Below are 25,759 nucleotides of genomic sequence, written 5' to 3'. Positions count from 1 at the left end.
CTCTACACTCTTTACTGACTGTTCAAAAATGTAGGGTCCACCCCTCATCAGGCACAGACACCTGAGTCAGGTATAGCCTGTCAGCTAATTGGGCCCGAGTTAAAGAGTAATCAGGGATGAACTGAATACGCCTGGGCCTGCTGGCTCAACATGGCTGAGACCATTCCAGCCTCCCAGGAATGCGGGGACAGGTAAAAATCGAGATGGTTCAGACTTCCTGCACTTCCTGACTTATCTCCAAACGAGAATTAAATTGCCAGCACATATGGAGATGGATGGAGGCAGCCGCTGGCCAGCTCCGGCCGCAGACTCCTGTCATCCATCTCATGCTTCGCGACGTTCCTTTAGAAAACATTTATATCTTGTACAAAGGGAAAGTCCTCAGGCCTTTTATTCAAAAAGCTTGATTTGTTTTAAAAGCACTAAATAAATAGCTAGTTAGAGAAAGGGTTTTTATTTTCTATGGTTCCAGACAGAGTGTGTTTGCTCTGAAGCCAAGACCGAATTTCAAGGAAGGTACTAAACTGACCAGGATTATTTTCATGAGAAGCAATTAAAATCGATTTCTCTCCTTCTGAAGCTCCTATTTCACGTATAAGAGCAAATTAACTCACTGTCTAAAACACAGATTATTCACTGGGAATTTAGCTCTGGCTGCATCCTCAACTAACACCGAATGTCACAGGAAAAGCTGATGAGAGCATGCTTTGTCCTTCGGAGAGGACCCTGAGATGATACTGTGCCCGCTGCCAGGAAGGAATGTGCTGGTTGCCCTGCACTGGGAGAGCTGAGAGGGAACCATTCAGATGCTCTGAACCTCTTCATTGCCTCAATTGATGTCCCTCTAGGGCTTGGGTATGATTCAAAGTTGGAGCTGGAGCTATCCAGACCCCATCACAGGATCCCAAATGGCTGCCACACAGCAGTCATGGGGAACCTTGGTTCTTGGGTACGGATTTGCCCATCTGGAGGGTCCCAGGTCAGCTGAGCACAATAAGCTGGAGTAGAACTGCCCCATGTCAAGAATGATGGAAACAGCTATAAAGAGTAAAGGCCTGCCCTGGCCAGTTGGCTCAGTGGTAGAGCGTCGGCCTGGCATGCAGGAGTCCTGGGTTCGATTCCCGGCCAGGGCACACAGGAGAAGTGCCCATCTGCTTCTCCACCCCTCCCCCTCTCCTTCCTCTCTGTCTTTCTCTTCCCCTCCCGCAGCCAAGGCTCCATTGGAGCAAAAAGTTGGCCCAGGTGCTGAGGATGGCTCTGTGGTCTTTGCCTCAGGTGCTAGAATGGCTCTGGTTGCAACAGAGCGACACCCCAGATGGGCAGAGCATCGCCCCCTGGTGGGCATGCCGGGTGGATCCTGGTCGGGCGCATGCGGGAGTCTGTCTGACTGCCTCCCCATTTCCAACTTCAGAAAAATACAAAAAAAAAAAAAAAAAAAAGGAGTAAAGGCCCAACCAGACATCTTGGGCTTGTGATTGCCATGGCCCTGAGCTGCCTTGCTCCTGGCTTCCCACCATGAGCTGACTTAAGAGGCACTGAAATTGAGCCCCCCACTTTGCCCTGGTGCTGCCCCTTGAAGAGGCATGCTGGGAGTTGGGCTGAGAGCAGGTGGAAAGAAAATCAGCTGGTGGAGGCCTAGACCGAAACTGGAGAGGAAAATGCAGGACAAATGAAGAAAGGAGGTAAGGGCAGAGGGAGCCGAGGCCACAGGTTGGCCATCGCTTGGTGCCTGGGAGTCCTGACTGCATCCTTGGAGGGGAGGGACCTCGCAGGGTCCATGCACAGGGATGCAGGTGGTAGGGGCACTTCAGGCAAGCTCCTCCCACAGTTGCCCATCAACCGTGGACCACCAGAATCTTCTCTAATGTGTGTCCCTTGCCTTCTATCCTGCTGCAGTTTCACCCCAGCCCCAATTTAGAACCAGGCAGGAAGAAGATACAACACCCAGCAAACTAAGATAATCCCACGAGGAGCCCACCTTTGCTACAGCTCTCCATTCTCTCTTCAGTAGCCCAAGGGTATGGGGAGGGTCCACCTGCCTGTGTCTGTGTTATAGGGGAGAGCCTGGCAGCATGCCTCCAGGATAAGGAGGGTGGGCAGGATCTGGCAGACAGCCTCTGGCACATGGCTGCCCTTCCATGAAGGGAACACAGCCCGGAGAGCCGTGGGCTATTTGCCTGGGGGGCTGGTGGTGAGTGGAGGGTGACCAGCATCTCTGTCTGGGCTCCTCAGCCCCCTGGCCCCAGAAGGAAGCCCTCTTCTCTGCCCACAAGCACACAGTACATCAATACATACACTTTGGCTTGCGAAGGGACACAGGATGCACCTCGGCGGTGATGGTCTTAGGTGAGAGCAGCCGTTCCTTTGAGCCCCAGTCTTCTTCCCACTGCTTCTTAAACTTCTCTTCTTCCTCTACGATCCTGAAATAAGACCCCCACTTCTGTGAGTGGAGTCAGAACCTTCACAGGCCCACTTTCTTCCTATAGGGAAACCCCAGACAGCCTGGGAAAGGCCATCTGGTTCTAGCTGTAGTGCAGACAACAAAGTCCTTAGTGCTTGTATTCTAAATTGAGAGCAAATGCCACCCTGGAAATTATGTAAGACTATGTTCCAGTTATCTCAAACAGGATGGGCTTTACTAGGATTATGGAAACACTAAAAATAAATGAGTGTTCACCAGGGGACAAGAGGGTCAGGCAAACTGGGCCTGGAGGTGGCCTCTGGCTGGCCACAGTCACAGAGGACACTCAAGTCTACACACGGACACGTGTGCAAACACGCATGGAGCTGAGACACTCACTGTTCCATCTCCTTCCGGTATCTCTCATTCTCCTCTGCTGCCTTCTGGGCAATTTCCTTTTTCCTTCTGAAAACAAATGCAGATTGGCGTGCTGGAGTCTACACAAGAGAATTTAACTCTTCCTTATAGCGAACCCCTGATTTGAATAAAGTTGTAAGTATTTCTTTCGGGTTCCCTCTCAAGGATGCCAGACCAAATTTGGATGCTGTGAAAGCAGGTCCAACAAAGTCTGGGTCGTGTGCTCTTGTGTGGTTTTGTTTGGCATCACTTAGCGGAGATTCTGGGCTGCTGGAGCTGGAGCACAGGTCAGCGTGGGCCACGCTCCACCCACCCACCTCCAAACACTGAGGTGAAGTGACTGATGATAGGCAGGGCCTGGCCTGAGGAAGGTCTTCCCAGAAGAGGACTCCAGACCTTGGGGGAAAAGCTGCAGCCACTACCCAAGGCCCAGGGCTGTGGGTGGGGGATACCCGCAGGGGTGGTTGTTCTCCAGGCTAATTCTGTGATGAGAGTGACTGGAAAATCCTGTCCACCTTTCTTTGTCAAGTTCTTATGAATTCAGGTACTCCTATAGCACCTGAATTTAGATGTTGACAATAGTTTTTGATTTATGAATTGCTCACCCATTTATTTTCTCAATCTATCATCTCGAGCACCCTACATGGGGGGTGTACCACCGTAGCTGGAGCAGCCAGACTATGTGGTATGAATCCCTTCTTGACCATGTGTGACTTTGTACACAAGTGGCTTACCCTCTCTGGGTCTCAGTACTCCTCACCTGTAAAATGGGCTATTATTACCACCTGTCTCACAGGGCTATTGTGGGAATGAAATCAAGTAACATACACAAGGCCAGCTACAGAGTTGGTACTCAATAGAAGTTAGCTATTGCTAGTAGGATCCCCATATTCCTGGGTCTTAGAAATTGGGAGTCCTCTTTGGCAAGGAGGGAGGATCCCGGTAGTCTGGAGGCAGGGGATGCTTATGCTGACCACCGTCAGCCCCATCTGGTCTGAGGACAGGCCTCAGGGGGAGGGGATGAGGTCGGCTCAGGACACAATGGGCAGGAAGCAAGGCAAGTGGGGTCAAGCGGTGGTTGGGTAGGGTGGGGAAGGGGCATTCTAACGGGCCACACTCACTGCCTCTCCATCTCCTGATGCTCCTGGAGGATCTTGTTGGACTCCATCGCCAGCCGCTTCTGCATGAGAAGCTCCTGCCGCTGCAGCTCCCGCTCCCTCACCTCTGCCAGCCGCTCCCGCTCTGTCATGAACAGCTCCCGGCCCTCGTGGGGAGAAAGAGGCCCCTTGCTCAGGCCCCTGGAGAACCTGGGCTTCCACCCACTGCCACAGCCTTGGGGGCCAAGATGAGGGTGGTTTTCTCATCATCATGACCCCAGTGTTAGGTACTCTGGTTCCTGCTGTCTCTGACCAAACGTTTCCCGGCTGGGCAGGGATCCTCTCCCTCTGCTCTGTCAGAGCTTCCAGGAAGAGGACCCCGTGGACCTTCTCAGGAGTGTGTGGCAGAGATCAGGGCTCTGAGTGGCTGAGCCTGGAGGTCAGGGATCATGGAGCTCCCACCAGCTCATTCCAAACTTACAGCTCCAGCTACGATGGAGATGGTCAGGCTGCGGCTACTCTTCAGCACGTTCACGGCCTGTGAGGACAGGTGGACAGTCAGCTGAGGCCTGACAGATCAGAGCAGCCGAGGCCTCTAGAGAGCCAGAAGGTTTCAGACACCCTGGTGGGGGGTGGGGGGGGGTGAGAAGTGGAGGGCAGAGGTGATAACAGCTAGCAGGTGAAGATCCCAAATCTCACCTCCTTGTGGTCCAGGTTGGAGAAGTCGATGCCATTGACTTCGACAATCTGGTCCCCTGTCTGGTGGAGAAATAGAGAGAGATTAGTGTGTTTGCACCATCTGTATACTCACTTATCGGCAGGAAAGGTTCACTCTGGGGGCTGAGGGCAGACGCTGGGTCTGCAAGTGGCTGCATCTGAGCTATTCCTGATGAGCAGAGCAATTAGAAAGCTCTGATGGGGTCCTCCCAAGGCCCCTCTACCTCATATCTTTCATCAGCTGCCAAATATGTCATTAAAGGTTCATTCCTTTGGTTGAGTTTATGACATTTGCTTTTAAAACTTAGTATGTAGACATAGAAGTTTTCGCTGTTCTCATATAGCAGAGGCTGTGTTGAGTCATCATAATAACAATTGGTAGCTAACATTCACGGATCCCTTACCCTAAGGGATCCATATGCCAGCTCTAAGTTTGTACATTAATCCACTGAATCCACACAATGACCCTAGAAGGAAAGCTATTACCGCATTTTATAGGAGAGGAATCTGATGCATAAAAAAGAGAAAGTAATTTGTCCAAAGTAGAGATTAAAAGTTCTGGCTCTGGGCCCTGGCCGGTTGGCTCAGTGGTAGAGCATCAGCCTGGTGTGCAGGAGTCCTGGGTTCGATTCCCGGCCAGGGCACACAGGATAAGCGCCTATCTGCTTCTCCACCCCTCCCCCTCTCCTTCCTCTCTGTCTCTCTCTTCCCCTCCCCGCAGCCAAGGCTCCATTGGAGCAAAGTTGGCCCAGGTGCTGAGGATGGCTCTATGGCCTCTGCCTCAGGCGTTAGAATGGCTCTGGTTGCAACAGAGCAAAGCCCCAGATGGGCAGAGCATCGCTCCCGGTGGGCATGCCGGGTGGACCCCGGTCGGGCGCATGCGGAAGTCTGTCTGACTGCCTCCCCGTTTCCAACTCCAGAAAAAAAAAAAAAAAAGTTCTGGCTCTGGCATCAGATCACTGAGGTGTGAATCCCAGCCCTACCATTCTAGGTACATGATCTTGGAAAAACTACATATTTTCTCTGAGTCTTAGTTTCCTCCTCTGTAAAATGGGGTATAATGATGGTATCTAATTTTCAGAGTTCTCATAAATTTTAGGGCTTAGAACAATGTCTGATCCAGTAAACACTCGATGAACGCCAACTTTTTGATTATTATTAATATACTCCAAAGCTCAAGAAGAAAGGCTCTTAGAGCTGGAAAAGACTGTAGGGAGGGTCAAATGCCTCCCTTTCTGCGACCCTTTCCCTTGGGGGTGGGAAGGAATCACCAGCCGGTGACTGCCGAGAGAAGGCTGTGTGGGAAGATATGCGCCTCCATCGCCATGCGATCGCAGTCTGACCCTGGCCCAGGGTCACTCACCTCCAACCCCACCTCGGCAGAGAGGGAGCCAGGCTTCACGTTGCTGATGAAGATGCCGGGTTTCTGGATGGGGCCGCTGGAAATGCTGTGGAAGAGATGGGAATGGAGTGAGCCTCTGCCTTCACGCTTGCTCATTCTCAATGCCGCTCTGCCTGTGTGTCCAGGGCTCCGGCCCCTCAGGATATGGGTCCCCCATGAGCTCAGCAGCCAAGGCTCTCCACTGTCTAGTTGTAGCAATAACCACCAAAAACTACTATAATCCCCCCTGCCCAACCCCTCACCCAATATATTACACATGTTGCTTTTTTTCCCTAGCATTTTTCTATTCATTCCTTAAGACTCAAATGGTAGCTTCTTTACAAAGTTTTAACCAAACTCCTCTTCTATCTTAAGACTAAGCTAGTTGCTCCCTTCTAAGTGATCTTAAAACACCTATAGCTAAGGTAGCATTTTTACTGTTAATCTCCTCTCCCTGGTCTGTGGCAGACATCACTAATGGATCACAGCACTCTTCCCACCAAGCCTAGATGACACCTTAGTGTTCTTTTCAAAATAGTACTCCAGGCAGCCACTATTAATTGGTTAGAGATAGCACAGGATTGGAAACCTATTTGCCATTCCTGACGTCGCATGCAGCTACATTTAACATCCTTGTCACTCTATACTGAAACTATTTATGTGTCTGGTTTTGATACTAGGCTGTAATTTCTTAGAAAGGAGGGACCTTTTATCACTTATATTAGCAGACAATATTGAGTAAATATGAATGAATGGAAAAAATAAGAATAATTTAAATAATAATGGTAACATTTACCAACTGCTTATTACTCGCCAGGCACTAAGCTTGGTCTTTACTTCTGTCATCTCATTCCTCCCCACAATGTGGATATTATTTTCCCTAATTTATAGAGGGAGAAACTGAGGCTCCGAGTGGTTAAGTAACTAGTCCAAGGTTCTGGAGCTCACAGGTGGGAGAGCAGGGGCTGGCCCCTAGGTCTATGACTGTAGCACCTGTGTGCTGAAATACAACATGTCCTATGATCTAATGCAGCGGTTCTCAACCTGTGGGTCGCGACCCCGGCGGGGGTTGAACGACCAAAACACAGGGGTCGCCTAAAGCCATCGGAAATATATATTTTATTTAAAAATGTATTGTATAATAAATATGTATTTTCCGATGGCTTTAGGCAACCCCTGTGTTTTGGTCGTGTATTTCCGATGGTTTTAGGCGACCCCTGTGTTTTGGTCGTTCGACCCCGCTGGGGTTGCGACCCACAGGTTGAGAACCGCCGATCTAATGCCTGATTGCAGTTCCTGCCTGGCTGCTTCTTAAGGAAGCCCACAAGGTAATAAGTGACAAAGGAACAGTGACAGAGATGACCAGCAGGACAGGCTCCCTTTACAGTGACTCGAGGGCTCACCAAAGAACATGGCTCTTTCTTTTGGGCCTCAGTTTCCTCATCTGTATAATGGCCCTGTTAGAGCTGTCCCCTTGGCCTTACAGGACTGTTGTGAATGAAGCTCAGAAGGGAAACCAGGTACCAGGAAGTAGCATCACCAGTGGATAAAAGCTTTCTCAGAAGCAGCAGTGAGAGAGGGGAGAGGTTTTAGGGGCCTACTGGAATCTGTTTGCCACGAGTAAACCCCAGGGCGTGCCTGCCACTCACCTGCAGCCAAGGCCCCGGGAGCCCACCAGGCTGATGAAGACCTTCTTCTCCTTGTTTTCCCGACTCCCTGGGGAGCCCAGGATGCTCCGCCCACCCTGGAGGAAGGACAGAATAAGGGTCACTAGGTGTCACTTGTGTGCAAGTGGCCTCTTGAGAGTTCATAAGCACTGCTGTCCCCATGTGAGCCTGAGGGCCATTCTGCCCTTGGTTGGGGGGTGTCCATACCTGCCTGGCTTGGCTGAGGGCTCACCCCCTACATGGGCTTCTGAATGCATTGGGGGCTTGTGTGAAGGCCCTGAGGGGGCATCTTTAAAGCAAGCCCTTCTTCAGGACCGGCTTCCTTCCTTGAAGACCATTCCATCCAAACCCCATCACTGAAGGTACTGGCCCTTACCTCAGTCTCGGACACAAACTGGTCCACATACTGCCATTTGAGGGGCTCATCAGGAGCGCTGATGGGAAGGGAAAAGAGAAGGAGGGTCATTAGAGAGAGATGTTTGAGAGACCAGGCCCCAAATCCAGATCTGCCCCATCTGGAGCCTCCAGCCACCACTGGCCCAGGGGCAGTGCTGGCCTGCAGAAAGCCAGACCCCAGGTCTGACCCCAGGTCCCTGAGCCCACAGGGAAGAGTCTGGCTGCCGAGGAGGGTCCTGCTCACCTCTTCACGGGGATCAGGCCAATGTCTGTGGGAGAAAGGCATGGGGGTTAGGATGGCTTTCCTGCCCTCCCTTCCTCCCCCAGGAGCTGAGTCCCCGCTGCCTACTCACCTTACCATCAGTACCACCCGCCCCTGCCCTCGGACCTCACTCACGTCTCACTTTGATGGACACAGTCTTCTTGGTGCGGATGAGGTTGATGACTTCCTCATGGGTGCACGAGGAGATGGAATACCCATTGATCCGGACGATCTCGTCCCCTACCTTGGCCACACGGATGAAACAGCACCACGTTGAGGGAGTATCGGACACTGGGCAGGCTCACTGCCAGATGCCCTGGGCCTGCTCCCTGGGAGACAGGATGATGGCCATGCCTGTCCTCTGAAGGAACCTTGATATGTGCCCTCGTGCCTTGCCACAACCAACCCACTCTCCACCAGCCTGAGGGGTCCCGGGACCATGCACTTTCAAGCAGTCTTTCTGCCACGTCATTTTACAGAGAGGGAGACCGAGATGGTGGGGAAGGGGCACAGGGAATGGGAAGCAGAGCTGGAAGTAGAACTCCGGACTCTGTACCCTCCCTTACTCTGTACCCTCCTTTCACTCTATTGGGGCACCAACAGGTTCCGGAATCCATGCAGAGGATGAGCTTTCACCCAGATTTAAGCAGCTCTCCCCTGGCCTGTGTCCCGCCCCCTCCCCAGGAGCAGGCTGCCCTGCAGCACCACAGGGAGTCGGGCGGGGAGCTTGCATGGCTCCCGACTCAAGCTCACATCACTGACACACACACACACACACACACGATCACTGACACACACACACACACACGATCACTGACACACACACACACGATCACTGACACACACACACGATCACCGACACACACACACAGGCTCACTGACACACACACACGATCACTGACACACACACACGATCACTGACACACACACACACGATCACCGACACACACACATGATCACCGACACACACACGATCACTGACATACACACACACCATCACTGACACACACACACACACACGATCACTGACACACACACACGATCACTGACACACACACACACGATCACCGACACACACACATGATCACCGACACACACACGATCACTGACATACACACACACCATCACTGACACACACACACACACACGATCACTGACACACACACACACACACACACACACACACACACGATCACTGACATACACACGATCTCTTCTTTTTCACTCTATGAGAACTTGGTGGACATTTAACCTGCCAGAGCCCTGACCTCTGAATTTCCACTCTGGGATGAGCAAATGAACATAAGGTTTTGGCATCAGGTGTCCTGGGTTCAAATCCCTGCTCTTATTCCTTTTATTTTATTTTATTTTTTTATAGAGAGATGGAGAGGAAGGGAGAGAGAGGGTGGAGAGAGATGAGAAGCATCAATTCGTAGCTGAGTCACTTTAGTTGTTAATTAATTGGTTTCTCCTATGTGCCATGACTTGGGTGGGGGCGCTCAAGCTGAGCCAGTGACCCCTTGCTCAAGTGAGTCACCTTGGGCTCAAGCCAGCAACCATGGGATCATGTCAACGATTCCATGCTCATCCTGGCAACCTCAGGTTTCAAACCTGGGACCTCAGCATCCCAGGTCAACGCTCTATCCACTGTACTACCACTGGTCAGGCCCCGAGCTTTTATTGTTATTAGCTATGTGACCTTGGGAAAATCTATTGAACTTTCTGAACCTCAATTTCCCTCATCTACAAAATGGGGAAATGCCATAGTTGCTGTGAAAACTGGTTGTGTACACATAAAGCCGGGCAGTGCTGGCACCCCACAAATAATAAATACGTGTTATTATTATTATTAGTTGAGCCTGAGCTCCAAATATTCTGACCAGATCCCTCTTTGCAGGACTTAGCCCTCATTAGGTTGGGAGAGAGGGGGGTAGGGGGGTGCTCAGGGGCCTGCGGAGCCAGCCTTGGATACAGACACATGTTGAGACTGCCCCCCACTCGACACTGCCTGGGGCTCCTTCAAGTATCTTGGCCCTGGGGATCAGGCCTGAAGCTCCTCATTTAATCACTGCAGGGCTGGAAGGAACCTCAGATATCGGCTGAAACTGGGGCTCAGGGAGGTGCTGTTTTGTTAATGGTCACATAGCTATTAGGTATAAAACAGGGACTGGATCTTGGGTGCTGTTCTCCAGCCTGAGGCCAACACAAGTCAGCTGGGGGTATAGCTCACATCACACGCGCGTGGGCCCGTTGGAGACTTGTTGGTAGATGTTGGGGGCACAGCTTTACTCTCTGTGGGGTCTGGGGCTGGGCAGCCAGAAAGCCTCTGAGTGTCAACTACTACCTTCTATAGCACCGCCACAGAACGACCTTCTCCCTGTTGCCACCTGGACACTTCCCTTCCTCACCTGGACACAGACTCTAATCTTCTCAGGGGCCTGACAGGAGTGACAAGGGGCTCAAAAAAGGTGCCATGAAAAGGGACTCAATGAAGAACTCTCTAGGTTTCTGGGATCATCTCCTGTAAGAACTAGCTCCTTGCACCCACTTTTCACAACTTTGCACTTCTGTTAATCAGATGAGGAACCTGAGACAGGTGAAGTCACTTGCTTAAGGTCACCCAGCTAATAAACAGTGCTGCTGGGATCTGAAGTCAGGTTTCCCTGACAGACAACAAGTGTTGTCCCTTGGGCGTTTGGAAACAGAAAAGAAGGGCGTGTGGCCAAGCGTGGCTGCAGTTCCCTGTGTCCTGCCCTTTCTAGAAACCTGCCACCTGTCAGAGCCCTCAAGTCCCGCAGAAAAGGCAGGGACTACTCTGTCCATTTCATAGCTGGGACAGCCGAGGTGCGCAGAATCACTCTATAGCTTCTGATCACACTGCAGGTTGTGCAGCGCAGACCGCCTTGTGCGGGGCAAAGGATGTAGGTTCAAACAAGGTACACTTGAGAAAAAAATATCTAAAATATTCCCAGTAGGGAGATAAGAGCAGAGAGATGGAGTTCCAGGGCTGGGTCCTATTGGTGGGTCCAAGCCTTCCAACCTGGGGGCCCACCCTCACAGGTCAGATCAGGGCCTCAGTCCAGCCAGGGTGGTTCTGAACAGGCCCTTTTCCCCTGCCTTCCAGAATCTTCCTCCAGCCGCACTCTGGCATGACATCGCCCCAGAAACATGAACACGGACAGGTGACTGGCTGTATGCAGATGTTTCCCCCTGTCTGGTTCCTAAAGGGAGCTGGCCCGGGACCCCAGTCAAAATGATTCCCACGCAGCCCCTGGCTCAGGTTGCTGGATCAGCTTTCCTCTCCTCTCGCTCCCATGTGGAGCCCTGCAAAAGACCCTTTGTGCAAGGGCCACAATGAAAGGACAGGCTGAGGGACAGCAGCACAAAGGAGAGATGAGCCCGTCAGTCCAAGAAAGAGTTGATAATTTATAAGCCTGAGAAACGGGTGGAAAGATAAAACTCCGTTTCATTAAAATGCCCCGCTGCCCCCGATCACGGAGGCATCGCTGAGAAATGCTTGTCCTGGAAGGAGAGCTCCGCTGGAGAAAAGAGGGCCTTGCTGACGCCAGGAGGGGAGCTCATTATGTTTTCCTCTCTGGCTGCATTTCTGGGCTGGAAAATGTGCCGCACAGGAGAGGAATAATGAAGCGGCTGAAATTTCAGACGCCCCGGCGAGCCGTGAGACAGGGATTTAGAACAAAGCGATGTCTGTCAGCTCCCAGTTTCCACCTCCCACTCCGCAGTGTCTTGTACCCTCTGCCTTCGGGCCCCTGAAGCCCCCGGCTTGGCAGCTCAGATTAGGATGTTGATAACAAACCTGCTGGAAGCTCTGGCAGGGGGTGGGAGGGCCTCTTTTATTGAGACATACAAAAACACAGCTCTGGGCCCTGGCAGGAGTGAGACCTGGAGGTCTGCCCATCTCTGCTCAGACACTGAGGTGTGCGGACCCTAGGGGAGGGGCACTTGGGGTGCTGAAGAGAGATCCCTGGGCTTGGCAGTCAGGAGACCTGGGTTCAAATCCTGGCTTTGCTACTTACTGGCTGTGACTCTAGTCAAGGCTCTGAGCCTCTAAAGGCTCTGTAAACTGGGGGTGACACCGCCAAGGCATATAATGAGGACTAGTTGTGAGCATGTGACCTGGAACATTCTAGGTGTTTATCAACCTCCCTCTCTGCTTACCTAACAAACACAGAACACTTACATTCCAGGCACCTTTTTAAGTATTTTATAATATGAATTCATTTACTCCTTATAACAACCTGATGAGGTAGGCAGTATCATCAACACCCCCATTTTACAGATGAGGAGATTGAGGCACGGGGTTTTTAAGTGTTTTCACCAAAGTCACATAGCTAATGAAGAACAAAGTCAGGACAGTCAGGATACTACACCGGGATTTCCTTTTACCTTCTAGGAAAAGGCTACTTGTCAAAACTTCAGGTGTCAGGATATAACTAGGAGGTAGGGGAGGTGGGGTGCATGCAGCAGCAAATGGGCACGTGCTCCCAGCATGACTAAAGAAAACAGGCAGCTGCCCGCAGCCACACTTCTATGGGCCCGAGGAAGACCTACGAGGATGTGTCAGCCTCCTCCTTTCCCAAAGTCTCAGAAAGGTGTCTCGCTCACCCAGCAAGGGAGCGAGGGGAAGGCAGGAGGCCTGAGGACTCTGCTCGCTCACCTGGAGACCGACGCTGTCTGCCTGACCACCTTTGATGAGGTGGGAGATGAAGAGCCCACAGCCGAACTCGAGGCCGCCACGCACGCTGAGGCCGAGGCCTTCGGGGTGCAGACGGTCCAGACGCACCTCTTTCAGCTTCCTGTCAGAGGAGAGGTCAATGATAGCCCAGGTCTGGCCTGGCCACCAGTGCTGCCCCGTCCACTAGGGAGTGATTGTCCATCCCAGGGTGACCTCTCCCATCCCCTGCTTATAGTTTGGGGGCTCCCTCCGCACCTGGATCTCCGGGGGGTCAGTTGGTCGTATTCCACCTGGTGCTTCAGTGGGATCAGGGGTCTGATGGCATCAAACAGTGGCAGGCGGCTGGGCTCATTGATGACCAGCTTCAGGTCACCCACAAGCACAGCCACGTCCATGGTCCTGCAGAGACATGGGGGACACCTGGAGGATCACCCATGACCATGACCTTGGAGACCCAAGGATTCCCAGAGAAAGCAGTCCTGGCTGGGTCGGTCCTCACCCACCGGACCCAGCCTGGGAACTGAGGACTCTCCTGACAAGCCCAGAGCCCCTAACTGTGCGCCAGGCATCTCAGAACAGCTCTATTCCCTCATGTAAGTATCACTAGGAAACTGATGAGGTAGGGATTATTAACCCATTTGGCAAATGAAATCAAGTCAGGATTCAAACTTCAGTCTGCCTAGTTCTGAAGTCCAGGATCTCTGCAGACAGGAAATCTCATGGGGGATGATGGTGACCTTTATCATCACCTGGGCTGACACTTCTGATCCAACTACCTGCCAACTTGTTCACTCTCACCTACTCTTTCTAAAGTAAGTCACTCCTCTTCTTAGAACGCTTCGAGGGCTGCCCACTGTCCAGAGGACCCCACCCATTCCCCCAGGCAGGCTCCATGGACCTGCTCCAGGCCCGTGGCTGTTTATGATCTCCATTGAGTCCCAAGCTCGGCTCCCCCAGGCGACTGGTCACCTCCCAGTCACACCTGCGCTTTCACGTCTTTGTCTCGTGTCTGCTAATGCTGATCTTTCATCCTACAATGGCCTTCCCTGATATTTACACCTATCAAAATCCTCTTATCCTTCAAATCCTAGCTCAAGCTCTTTTGGTCCTTTCTCCCATGGTTAGAAAAGAAAACTCCTTTCTTCACATCCTGCTTTTATTTATACTTAAAAGTTATTGCACTATGACTTATATTAGAGATTTTGTGTTTGTATTGTCTGTCTATCTCCTCTCTCTAAGTCGTGAGTCAGTTGACAAAAGAAAGTAGATCTTATTCATGATCAGATTCTACATGGCACCCAGCAAGTGGCAGGAGCTTATAAGTGTATGTATGCTGAATGAATCAAAAAGCAGGTGGGTGACAAGAGACATCTGACGCTGGTGCTGGCTGCGGCTGGCATTTACTGTCTTATCCCAGCAGTCACACTAAAATTGAACCTATCTGGCTATTTGACAGCATCCCCATCAGATTGTGAGCAAACTGAGGGCAGCAACATGCCTGTCATGCTCGCACGCGTGCACCAGCCCCTAGTACAGAGCTGCGTGCAGAGTGTGCACATATTTGCTGAGACAAGTGAACGGTGTGTCCATTCAGTTTCCAGGAGCCTTGAGCATCTGCCCGCCCTCCAGGCTCCCCAGGATGGGCGGGGGGAGGTCCTCCTGTCTCAGAACAACCCATCCCAGGGCTCTCTGCCGGCAGAGGTATCCAGGTGGTCCACAGGAGCTAGACTCAGCACACTTACTGGTGGTACATCCGCAGCACGTCATAGAGATAGTCCTTCTCTGCATCATTTTCAATCAGAAAATCCACCTGGAAAACCCAAGAGCAGAATTACAGCTCCAGGCCCAGCAGCCCCATAGCAGATTCCAAAGTGGAGGAGACCATCGCTGGGGACCTCAGCATCTCCTAAGAGCTGGGGTTGTGAGGAGAGGAGGAAAACCACAGGCCAAGCTGGCCCTCTGACCCCAACGCATTGCAGCCCTGCAGACCACTGATGTGTGGCCACAGGAGTTATCTCTGCTCGTCCAGATGTGGCAGACCAAGCCTCTCCCCAGGTGGGAGCACAAGCATATGCACACAGATGATGGTGACACACCCCATGATAGTAGTGCTGTCGCTCAGCGTCCAGGGTGACAACAACAGTGTCAGCTCCCTGGTCTTACCTGATGGTGGCTGTAATGCCGGATAACCGCTTTCAGAAAGGATTTGGGCCACTCGCTCAGATAGCACATCCCACCCGCCTGAAGCGCCCCATCAATGAGTTCTTCTGCGTTACTAATGCCAGGGGCCACTCCACCCTGTCCCCTCCTGGCCTAAGCTTGGTTGGTCCTGACTTCTGGCCACTCCTTCCCCTCCCCAGGTCCCTGAATGTGCACCCCCCTACACTGGGGGCGGGGGAGGGAGAGTCAGGTTACTTTGTTTCATCTTTGCTGACGTCAATGGCTGGGACTCCCAGGTCAGGGTCAGGAGCTGCTTCATTAGCACCTGAGTCCCAGGGGGAATGGTGGACCAGGAGCCTCGAATTCCACTCCCTGGGACAGCTTGGTGCAAATCTCTATGCACTGTATCCTTGGATCCTCTTCAGCCCAAGACTGAGGAAGAGGGCAAGGTCAGAGACTAGAGGGGTCCCTGGGTCCCTCCCTCCTGTGGTCTCCAGGCCCAACAGCATGGTCCAGGGCCTCAGCTACTCACAGGGAGAAGCTGTTTCTGGAGGCTGCAAGTTCCCACTTGACTGGTCCTCAGAGGAGGGCCAGAGCAGCTTTGTCTCTTTCTATGGGTATTTCAGGGGTTCTGGGGTAGTCTGTGTGCCCCAGTACACTGGGCCCAGCCCTGGGGATTTCTGGCCTGAGCAGAGGGTGCAGAATGCAGTTATCTGGTCTCTGGCAGTACCCACCCTTTTCTCTAAAGTGAGACAGAACACTTCAATGAAGATGAGAATGTGATGTTTGCCCTCCCCTGACTCATAGTTGAGCTTCAACTGCTGCAGAATTCACCCCACCTACCCAATGAGAGCGTTTCTGCCTTCTCCTATTTCACTGCCCCCTCCTCCAGGCCAGGGGCTCCAGACAGCTGGAAGGTGGGGGAAGGAAGCATCTGCTTGAGTGGGTGGTACTGAATGGCAGGGTGATAGGCCAGGCTCTTGTATATGCCATCAGTGGGCACCTCCCAAAGCCCATCTCTGTAAAGTCTGACTCTCTCCTCTTAGGTCTGGGCCTGTATGAGAGGGGTGGGAGACCTCCTGAGACGGGCCTGCACTGCCCACACTTCACTGTGGTGGAGAAGTCTGAGCAGAGAAAAATTCTGAACTCCCCCAGGGTCGGGGCCAGAATTATCTTTATAAATTGGATCATATCGCTTGCTTGCTTAATAGAGTCCCATTGTACTTAAAATAAAATCCAAATCCAAATTCTTTACCTTGATTTATCAAAGCTCAACTTCATTTCCTGCCATTCTTCTTGGCTACAAGGGCCTCCAGTCAGTTCCTCCTACAGGCCACAGTTGCTCCAGCCTCAGGGCCTTGGCATATGCTATTTCTTCTGTTTGATTGCTTCTCCTTTCCCTGTATGGCTAGCCTCCTTCCCAGGAAGGTCTTTCTGTTCATATACCCAAAAAGGACCGATTCCAGCCCCCAGAGATGTTCCAATTCCTTCATTGCAGCAGTCTTAATTTGTAATTCAAGGCTTGCTATTTTTTTTTTTTTTTTTGTATTTTTCTGAAGTTGGAAACGGGGAGGCAGTCAGACAGACTCCCGCATGTGCCCGACCGGGGTCCACCTGGCATGCCCACCAGGGGGCGATGCTCTGCCCATCTGGGGCATTGCTCTGTTGCAACCAGGGCCATTCTAGCGCCTGAGGCAGAGGCCATGGAGCCATCCTCAGCGCCCGGGCCAACTTTGCTCCAATGGAGCCTTGGCTGTGGGAGGGGAAGAGAGAGACAGAGAGGAAGGAGAGGGGGAGGGGTGGAGAAGCAGATGGGCGCTTCTCCTGTGTGCCCTGGCTGGGAATCGAACCCGGGACTCCTGCATGCCAGGCCGACATTCTACCACTGAGCCAACCGGCCAGGGCAAGGCTTGCTATTTTTTTGTGTGTGAATTAGTTTGTTTTCTTCATCAGACAGAAAACCCCATGAGGGCAGGAATGAGGTCCATTTGTTCTAAATTTCTGTGCCTAACATATAGTAAGTGGTCAATGAATAAGTGTCGAATGGATTAGTCCATCTCCCTGCCTCCTGGTATGCTCACACAAGCAGACGGGAGGAAGGCAACCAGAGAAACAGAAGGGGAAGGGAAATGATGTTTGCAGAGTCTCCAAGGGAGTCATCCAGAGCTTTTCTTGCCTTCCTTCCATTTGTTTATCTCACCAGCTTATGAGGCCGATATTCTCATACCATTTTGCAGTTGAGGAAACTGAAGTTAGAGAAGTTAAGTCAACACACCTAAGGCCCCACAATTAATAAGAGATAGAGCTAAGATTTGAACCCCAGTCTATCTGATTCCAAAGCCCATACTCTTCCTGCTGTTGCACTGTGGGTGTGAGTCAGGCTTTCCAGGGAAAAACTCCAGGGTCTCTTTAGGCCAAGAGTGCAAATGTTTTGCTCCAAGAACTTGGCCCTCCTCTCAGATTCCCATCTATTTCCTCTGTTCTGTTGAGAAAAACCTTTTTGGCTTGGTCCATAATAAGTGAGAGAATAGAAATCTTTGGAATGACTCTGACCCATGAATGTTCTGCTCTCCAAGCGGAGCATAAAAATCCTTTCTGCTCTGGCTGGAGTGACACTTTGACCAAAGGGCTTCTAGCCCAACTCCAGCCGTGGGGGTGCATGAGGAAAAGGATAGGAGAGAGAGTCACTTGTTGGCTAAGGCCTTAGGATTGATGCTGTCTCCCAGCCCTCCTTGCAGAAGTGCCTTCACTGTCCTCAGTAGGCAGCGCTTATGCACTGGGTGGAAAGTGAGAGTAGAAGACAAAAGCAATTTCCAACATTCCAGTCTAGGATTCTGTTTTCCTACCTCCCTGGCCAAGCACAGATCCCCTGGAGATGGCTTCTGTGGACAAGCACCTGTTCCTTGGGGTCTCAGGGTCCTGGTCCTTGTAGATACCCTTCCAATGCTGACCACTGCATCCTGAGTCCCCCCACCCCCATCACATCCTACCAGTCTCCTAAGGCAGCTGCAAAGCTCAGCTCTTTAGCCTGATGTCCATTCACTCTCACGTTAGGTCACTCAAATCCTGGTCTTGAGTTCTGCCCTTCCCTGATTCTCCAGGATCATCTCCATCAGTTTTTCAGTGGGACTCAGGTTGCAGTGGAACAGACCCTTCCCCAAAACACTGGAACCTGCCCATCCTTATTCATATGGTCCATCTACCTGTATAACTTCGATACTTTCATTTGAAAAGTCATCTACGTACCATACAGCTGGGAAAACATATCTGGTTATGTGAAACGCTCCTGAAACACAAATCTAATGGATAGATCCAAATGGAGGTCCTGCTGCTACCCACCTGGAAACATATCTGCTTTGTTTTCAGACTACAGCCAAGTGAAAACACACACTCACACCTCACTCATTGGGCTTTAAAGGCATCGAGAAAGACAACTGAGAAAGATGGAACTTTCTCTGGAGGCCTCACACGCAGTAATGTCACCACCATAATTCAAATTTTTCTTCTTCAATAATTAAAAAACATATGCGGTATCTTGTCTTCCTGCAGTCTGGCTTCTAGCAAACTCACCAGGAGGATCCGCCCAGCAGCAGTCCAAAGATCAGCTTTGGAGCACCTGCTCTAGGACACTCGGTGGCTCTCTCCCGATACCTTGTGCTCAGTGCTGTGCACCCAGGCGCCCATGCGCAGTGCTGTCGACTGAATGACTGATGACCTCCAGTTGCTCTAGTCTGGAGCCTTCCTTCCAGCCTCAGCCCAGTCCTGGGTGACCACCTCCCTATCACCTCTCAGCACACACCTGCCACAGCTTCCTGGCTCTTTCTCCTCTTAGCTCAGTTTCAGCTTGTCACAAAAGAGTAAGTCTCAGACTCACACAAGATGGGCCGTCTTCCCTCCTCCCCTGAACTCGCATGTAAGGGGAGTGTAAGCCCCTCCTTCTAGAGTCTTCCCTGACTTTGTGCAGCCCACAGCCTCTTCACCAGCCATCTAGCCTGAGGCCCTTCTTGCCTGGCTCCCTCATTCAAGACAGACTCTATTTACTCACTGTCCACCATGTCTGAGGTATACATGTATTGACTTTAACCTCCCAACAACCCTCTGAGGCAGATGGACAATATTATCCCCACTTCACAGATGAGTAAAGAGAGGCTCAGAGAAGAGGCAGAGTTGAGACTTCCTCCGATGCCTGCTGGCTGCAAAGCCCCCGCTGTGTTTTTCAAACCACTACATGGTATCCACTTACCAGATATAACTATTTTTGGTATTTATTTGTCTAATACCATGTGTGAGACATCATGTCTCCTTTCTCCAACTTGATTTAGAAAGTTTTTCCTTTTCTTAGATTCCCTCTCGATAATGGGCACAGAAATCCTAAAGGAGCCCACCTCTATAAATAACTCTTGAAAAGGGGTCTCTTTATCACATCAATTCCTCCATTCCCTCTGACCTTGTGTCTGGTCCCCTCTGTCAAATGTCAGCATTCTCTAGCTGATGCTCAACTGGTTCTGTCCTATAGGCCTTTATGACAGGCAGAAGAGGGGGTTCAGGCCCTCTTCCTGGGGAACAAGGGGCACATTTTGGGTTTGACCTTGGGCCCTCTGCAGCCTCTTCTCCCAGTATTCCTCTGTATGGTCTGGTCCTTCAGGACATACACACAGGGGAAGCAACAACCTTCAGCTCATGCAAATTCAACTCCACATTTGCATCCCGCCAAAGAAAGAGAAAGAGAGCAAGAACAAAATAAATAATGCATATTGTTCCACTTGACCTTGGGCCATGGTGGGGATTTCTTTTTCTTTTCAGTGAGAAGCAGGGAGGCAGAAAGACAGACTCCTGCATGCACCCCTACCAGGATCCACCTGGCAAGTCCCTTATGGGGTGATGCTCTGCCCATCTGGGGTCATTATTCCATTGCTCGACAACCGAGCTATTTTAGTGCCTGTGGCGATGCCATGGAGCCATCCTCAGTGCCCAAGGCTAACTTGCTCCAACTGAGCCATGGCTGTGGAAAGGGAAGAGATAGATAGTGAGAGGAGGGAGAAGGGTGGAGAAGCAGATGGTCGCTTCTCCTGTGTGCCTTAACTGGGAATCAAACCTAGGACATCCACATGCCGGACAGATGTTCTACCACTGAGCCAATCAGCTAGGGCCGTGGTGGGGATTAAATGAGTGAATGCATGTAGAGTGCTTAGGACAGTGCCCAGGGCTCCAAAACATGTGCTGAGTCTCTTCCTCTGTGCCTCCAGACGCTCTCTCCAGCCTTCACCACCTGGCCCTGTGTCCCAGCACGCTTCGCTTGAGCTTCCTGCCCGCAGCTTCCTGCCGTGTTCAGCAGGGGGGTTCTGATACCTCACTCCCACCAAACTGGATCACCTTAAGGCAGGTTCCCCCACCTGAGGCTGCAGCTCCCGTGTGGGCCATGGCTGTCCCCTGTCCGGGAGACCGCCCCTGCCTTCAGGAGCACCTGGCTTCCAGCTGCTGCTCCTCCCAGGCTGTGTTACCAAGCCTGTGGGTTCACGTGGTCCTGCCCTGCCCTCTGCATCAACGATCTTCAAGCTTTTTCATCTCATGGCACACATGAACTAATTACTGTACTAAAATTCTGCGGCACACCAAAAAATATATATTTTGCTAATCTCACACACACACAGAAAAACCAGGTATAATTTTGATTTATTCACATTGATGGCTATTGTTGTGTTGGCTGTTATCATTTTTTTTAAATTTGACAATATAACGGAAAAGAGGTCAGTGCCCCTGAGTAAATAGTCTTGTATTGCATATTTTAAAGATTCTTGCAGCACACCTGTTGAAAATTATTGCTCTACATAGTCCCTCATAAAACTCTCTTCAGTTTCCTTTCCGGAGGAGCCAGCTGCTTCCGCCTGACCCTGGCAGGTCTGAACATGGACTGTTACTGATGGTGATGCCAGCAGCATTTCCTGTCTGTGACCTCTTCTTCCATCTTTATGACTCCTCGACTCAAACATCAGCTCTCCTTGGTCAACCCTTTCCTCAGGCTCTGTCACAAAGCTTGTCCTGTCATTCTTTTTTTTTTTTTTTTTTTTTTTTACAAGGACAGAGAGAGAGAGTCAGAGAGAGGGACAGACAGGAACGAAGAGAGATGAGAAGCATCAATCATCAGGTTTTTTTGTTGTGACACCTTAGTTGCTCATTGATTGCCCTCTCATATATGCCCTGACCGTGGGGCTACAGCAGACTGAGTAACCCCTTGCTGGAGCCAGGGACCTTGGGTTCAAGCCGGTGAGCTTTGCTCAAACCAGATGAGCCCACGCTGAAGCCGGCGACCCCGGGGTCTCGAAACTGGGTCCTCCGCATCCCAGTCTGACGCTCTATCCACTGCGCCACCGCCTGGTCAGGCTGTCCTGTCATTCTATGCACACAAGATGGCACTTTGTTCCCACCCCTGCCATGCAACTGGCCAAGCTGTGTTGTACCTTCTCATCACCCGCCTGTCTCCCCACTAGTGTGTGTGTGGCCCAGGCCTGGGCGATGCGTGGAGAGTGAGGCCAACAAGCTCCTTCCCCACCTGGGTCTGCACCTCTCTGTGCTTCGTCTGTAAAATGGGTATAAAAGTATCTATTTCATAAGATTTCACCCTCTCATGAGGGGTTAATAATTTTTAAATTATTCATGAGTAATTAGTTGTTAATTTGCCAGTGCCTAGCAAATATTAAGTTGTAAGTATTTGTTAACACAGTTAAGTAAGAATAAGTGATACACATGCTATATTCTCAGCAGCTGGCAGAGAGTGGACCCTCCGTAAGTGTCAGTGGGACGCACAGACCCGGGCACATTCTTCCCGGGCCTTCACGGCTTGCATCCCAGATAGTACTGGGTTGTCTCTGGTTTTATTATCTTTCATCTTTTCAAAAGACTCGTATCTTGCCAACTAGCTGGTAGCGTTTGGTCCAGTGCTTTGCACAGTTGACCATGCTCCCTTCTCCTGGTTCTCCTGCCTTATTCACTGTTCCTTCATATCTAGAGGTTGGGGTGTCCCAAGCTCTGTCCTGGCTCTCCTCTCCCTCTACATGGTGTCCCTAGGTGCCCTCATCAGTCTCCGGGCTTGTACTACCATTTATACCCCAAGGGCTCACTGAGACTTACGTCTGGCACAGACGTCTCCCAGTCTTCCCACTCCTACGGCTACTGGCCTTCTCACTCACCTATTTGAAGGTCTAGCAGGTATCTCAAACTTAAGACATCCAAACGGAACTCTTTGTTTCCACCACCTCCCGATCTGTCCTCACCAACTTGCTCCTTCTCCCAAAATGTAGACTCACTCTTGATGTCTCTCTTCCACACTCATGTGTGGGTCTGACCACTCCTCAGCCTCGCCCAAGCCCCTGCCTCTCTGGTCTGGGCTGGCTACTCTCGAAACCTCCTAACCCGATTCCCTGCTTGACCCTGTCAGTCTGCTCTCTACCAGCAGTCAGAGCAATTCCTTTATTTTAATTTTTAAAATTTTTATTTTAAATGTCTGGTTTGATGAGCTTCAACAAATTTCCACGCTTGTGCAGCCACCACCTGGATCATCTCATCATCTCAGAAAGTTTCGTCTTTAGTCAGCCCTGCTCCTGGCCCATTCCTTTAAACGTGATCAAACAGAATACACTTTTGTGTTCAGTGGTCTGCTCAGCAGAACGTTTATGAGATTCATCTGTGTTGCTGCGTACAATACCGTGCTCCTTCCTAGTACTGAGTAATAGTCTACTGGGTAGTACATTGCAGTGTGTTCATCTATTTTTCACCTATGAGTCTTGTGGATGTATATTTTCATTTTCTTGAGTAAATAACTAGGAGTGAAATTAGTAGATTATATGTAAATGTATGTCTAACTTTTATTAGAAACTGCTGAGCTGCATATTTTACAATTTGGTTGTATCATTCTGAATTCACACCAGCAATGTATGAGTGCTCTAGCTGTTCCACATCTTCACCAACATTTCTTATAGTCAGTTTTTTAAATTTAAGCCAGTCTAGAGGATGTAAAATATTTTCTAATTGTTTTATGATACTTTTCCTTAATGACTAATGATGTAGAACACTTATTTACATTCTTATAGACCGTTTGTGTATCTTTTGGGGAAGTTTATGGTCAAACCTTAGAGCAATTCCTTTTAAATGTAAATCAGTCATGCTAATTTCTCATCAAAACAAATCTCAAAGTCTTGACCATGGCCTACCAGACTCCCGCCACCCTCTGATCCATCTGCCACCACTCTGAATTTCTCTCAGTATTCTATAATTCCTCTCAGAAATACCATTGTACGTGGCTTTCTGAAAAAAAGACAAGCACCTGCTTGCCTCAGGGCCTTTGCACTTGCCGTTTCCTTTCCTGTAATGATCTTCCACATATATTCCCAAGGCACCTTCCCTCACTTCTTCGGGGTCTCTGATCAAATATCACCTTTTCAAGGAGGCCTTTTTGACTACTCTGTATAGAAAGCACCTCTTCGTTCCCTCACCCTAGTTTATTTTTTCATAGCATTTATCACTACTTTTATTGGTTTGCTTGTTAACTGTCTTCCCTACTAGAATGTGCTAACTAAGAGGGCAGGGACTTTGTTTTGTTATTCAATGGTTAGAATACTGTCTGGCATATATTATAAGCTCATTCAATATTTATTGCATGCATAAATGAATGAATGAGGAGGAAAGGCCTAGAAGGCAGGGCTCTTTCTGACCTTTTTATGTATCCACTTCACCTCCAGATGTTTGGCCTGGGGCAATGTACACTACATATGCCCACAGGCAATAAACACTTTTTGAGCAAATGAGTAACCAAGTTCCTGCACCATGCCGGTGAGTGAGCAGAGGGACGGCCTTCTTTGCAGAAGCTGGTTCCCTGGGGGAGAAGCTTTAGTCTTTGCTGCCCTCCTCCCCTCCCCTTGGTACCCTGCCCCAAGGTTGTGACCGGGAAGGCCATGCAAGTGCTGCTGGTGGCCTTGGGAGCCTGCACAAGCCCAGAGGAACAGACTCCTGTTGTTCTGAATCCATCAGTGAGAACAGTGTGGCCCTTTACCAAATGGTTACCATGTATCCAGAGTGGCCAGTACTTGAGTTCATATTTCATAAATCCTGTCCTTTAAGGTAAGCACAATGAAACTCATCTCACAACTGAGGAACTTACACATGGAGCAATTAGGTGGCTTGCCCATGGTCTCACTGGCAGTGAGTTGACAGGGTTGAGGTTTGACCCTAGTTCTGCAAAAACCCAGATAATATACAGCAGCAGTAGCCATTTGTGAAGGAATTGCTAAGTTTCAGGGTAGACTTAAGCTTTTTACACACGTTTAGATCTCATCTGGCACTCAAAATAACTTGACTAGTTAAATATTATTGTTATCCTTATCCTTAAATTGGAGTACTATGGCACAGAGAGGTTAATAGCTGGCTCGAGGTCACACAGCACTTTCCATGACAACATACTACCTTTAATGCACTATGAATTTAAATGACAAATCATTACCAAGGGGTCAATTTGCTGCAAAATGCTAAAGAGGGGATATCCAGAAAGCAATCAATGGTGAGTAGTAGATTTTCCACAATGTGCTTATATGCCCCCATCTCTATCTTCAGTTGCTTCATCTTTTCTCCCCACTTCCTAGATGATCTCCAGCCTGGGAAGGAAGGCTGCTGCCGCCTCTACAGCCTCAGGGCTCAAAGTCCAGCCCTGGCCTTGCCCAGCATGGCGCCTGCCCCGCCTGCACGCACAGGGGCATTAATAGGTAATGACTTGTGATGAGGAAGAGCAGGCAGGTGTAAACACAGAGGCCTGAGCCCTTTGGAGCCTGCAGGGCCTGTGAAGAGGAACAGGGCTGACCCAGGGGCTGAGGCAGACACTGGGACCCCAGAGAGAATTCTCTCGAAAGAGGCAAAGAAGGGTACCCCACAGGAAGAAGGCAAAAGAAGACCTGACCTTACTTTCAGCCCAGGGGCAGGAACGTGAAATTCAAGCCTGAGTCTTGGGGTGGGGGACGGGAGGTTGTGCTCCTTAAAGTGGGTTGTCTGAAATCTACACTCACCAAATGTCCTCGCTGCTGAAATTTCTCCCCTCCTGTCCCTTTGCAAGTCTCATCCTCCCTCAGCTAGTCAATAGCCCCTCCCCCACTCCAAGCTATCTCTCACCCCTGGATGCCCAGGGCCTCATTTTTAGGAGACTTCTGCCAGGACGAGTTGCTCCCTTTGTGTCCCAAGCAAACCTTGATCCTAACACTCAGCAGCCAGCCCTGGGTAAATGCTAAGGTAGGTCTGCCTCACCCACACAACAACAATTTGAGGGCAGAGGCTGGGTTTGGCACAGAATAAGTACTCAAAACATGTTTATTAAATGAATGTTTGGCCCCTGGCTCTTGCACTGGTTGGCTCCTTAGGCTGCCCTGGGCCTCTCTGTGAGGAGATAGGGGTTAAGTATATTGATCTTGCCTATCTGAGTTCTGTCCCACAAGCTGGGGAAGGGGGCTGACTCAGTCTAAATATATATATTGCCCCTCTGGGCTCTGGGAGATGGACAGGGCACACAGTTGCCAGTCCTTCAGGCG

At 50.5% G+C, this 25,759-nt stretch overlaps 1 protein-coding gene across 2 annotated transcripts in view; it reads right to left on the bottom strand.

The window, feature by feature from the left end:
• Positions 1–25,759, bottom strand: part of USH1C (USH1 protein network component harmonin) — a 50,605-nt gene that overhangs the window by 23,904 nt on the left and 942 nt on the right. For both annotated transcript variants that reach the window (XM_066365076.1, XM_066365086.1), the window contains exons 2-14: positions 14,777–14,844; positions 13,290–13,433; positions 13,017–13,155; positions 8,474–8,582; positions 8,321–8,345; positions 8,057–8,114; positions 7,663–7,757; positions 5,996–6,080; positions 4,615–4,674; positions 4,397–4,453; positions 3,940–4,082; positions 2,801–2,866; positions 2,296–2,420 (exon numbers count right to left, since the gene is read on the bottom strand). In XM_066365076.1, coding sequence (XP_066221173.1) covers positions 2,296–2,420; positions 2,801–2,866; positions 3,940–4,082; positions 4,397–4,453; positions 4,615–4,674; positions 5,996–6,080; positions 7,663–7,757; positions 8,057–8,114; positions 8,321–8,345; positions 8,474–8,582; positions 13,017–13,155; positions 13,290–13,433; positions 14,777–14,844 — 1,174 coding nt within the window. The remainder of the gene's footprint in view (positions 1–2,295; positions 2,421–2,800; positions 2,867–3,939; positions 4,083–4,396; positions 4,454–4,614; positions 4,675–5,995; positions 6,081–7,662; positions 7,758–8,056; positions 8,115–8,320; positions 8,346–8,473; positions 8,583–13,016; positions 13,156–13,289; positions 13,434–14,776; positions 14,845–25,759) is intronic.

This window comes from Saccopteryx leptura, chromosome 1, assembly GCF_036850995.1.
Source record: "Saccopteryx leptura isolate mSacLep1 chromosome 1, mSacLep1_pri_phased_curated, whole genome shotgun sequence".
Lineage (NCBI taxonomy): Eukaryota > Metazoa > Chordata > Mammalia > Chiroptera > Emballonuridae > Saccopteryx > Saccopteryx leptura.
The sequence above is the reverse complement of the archived record's forward strand: the minus strand, read 5'-3'. Positions and strand labels throughout refer to the sequence as shown.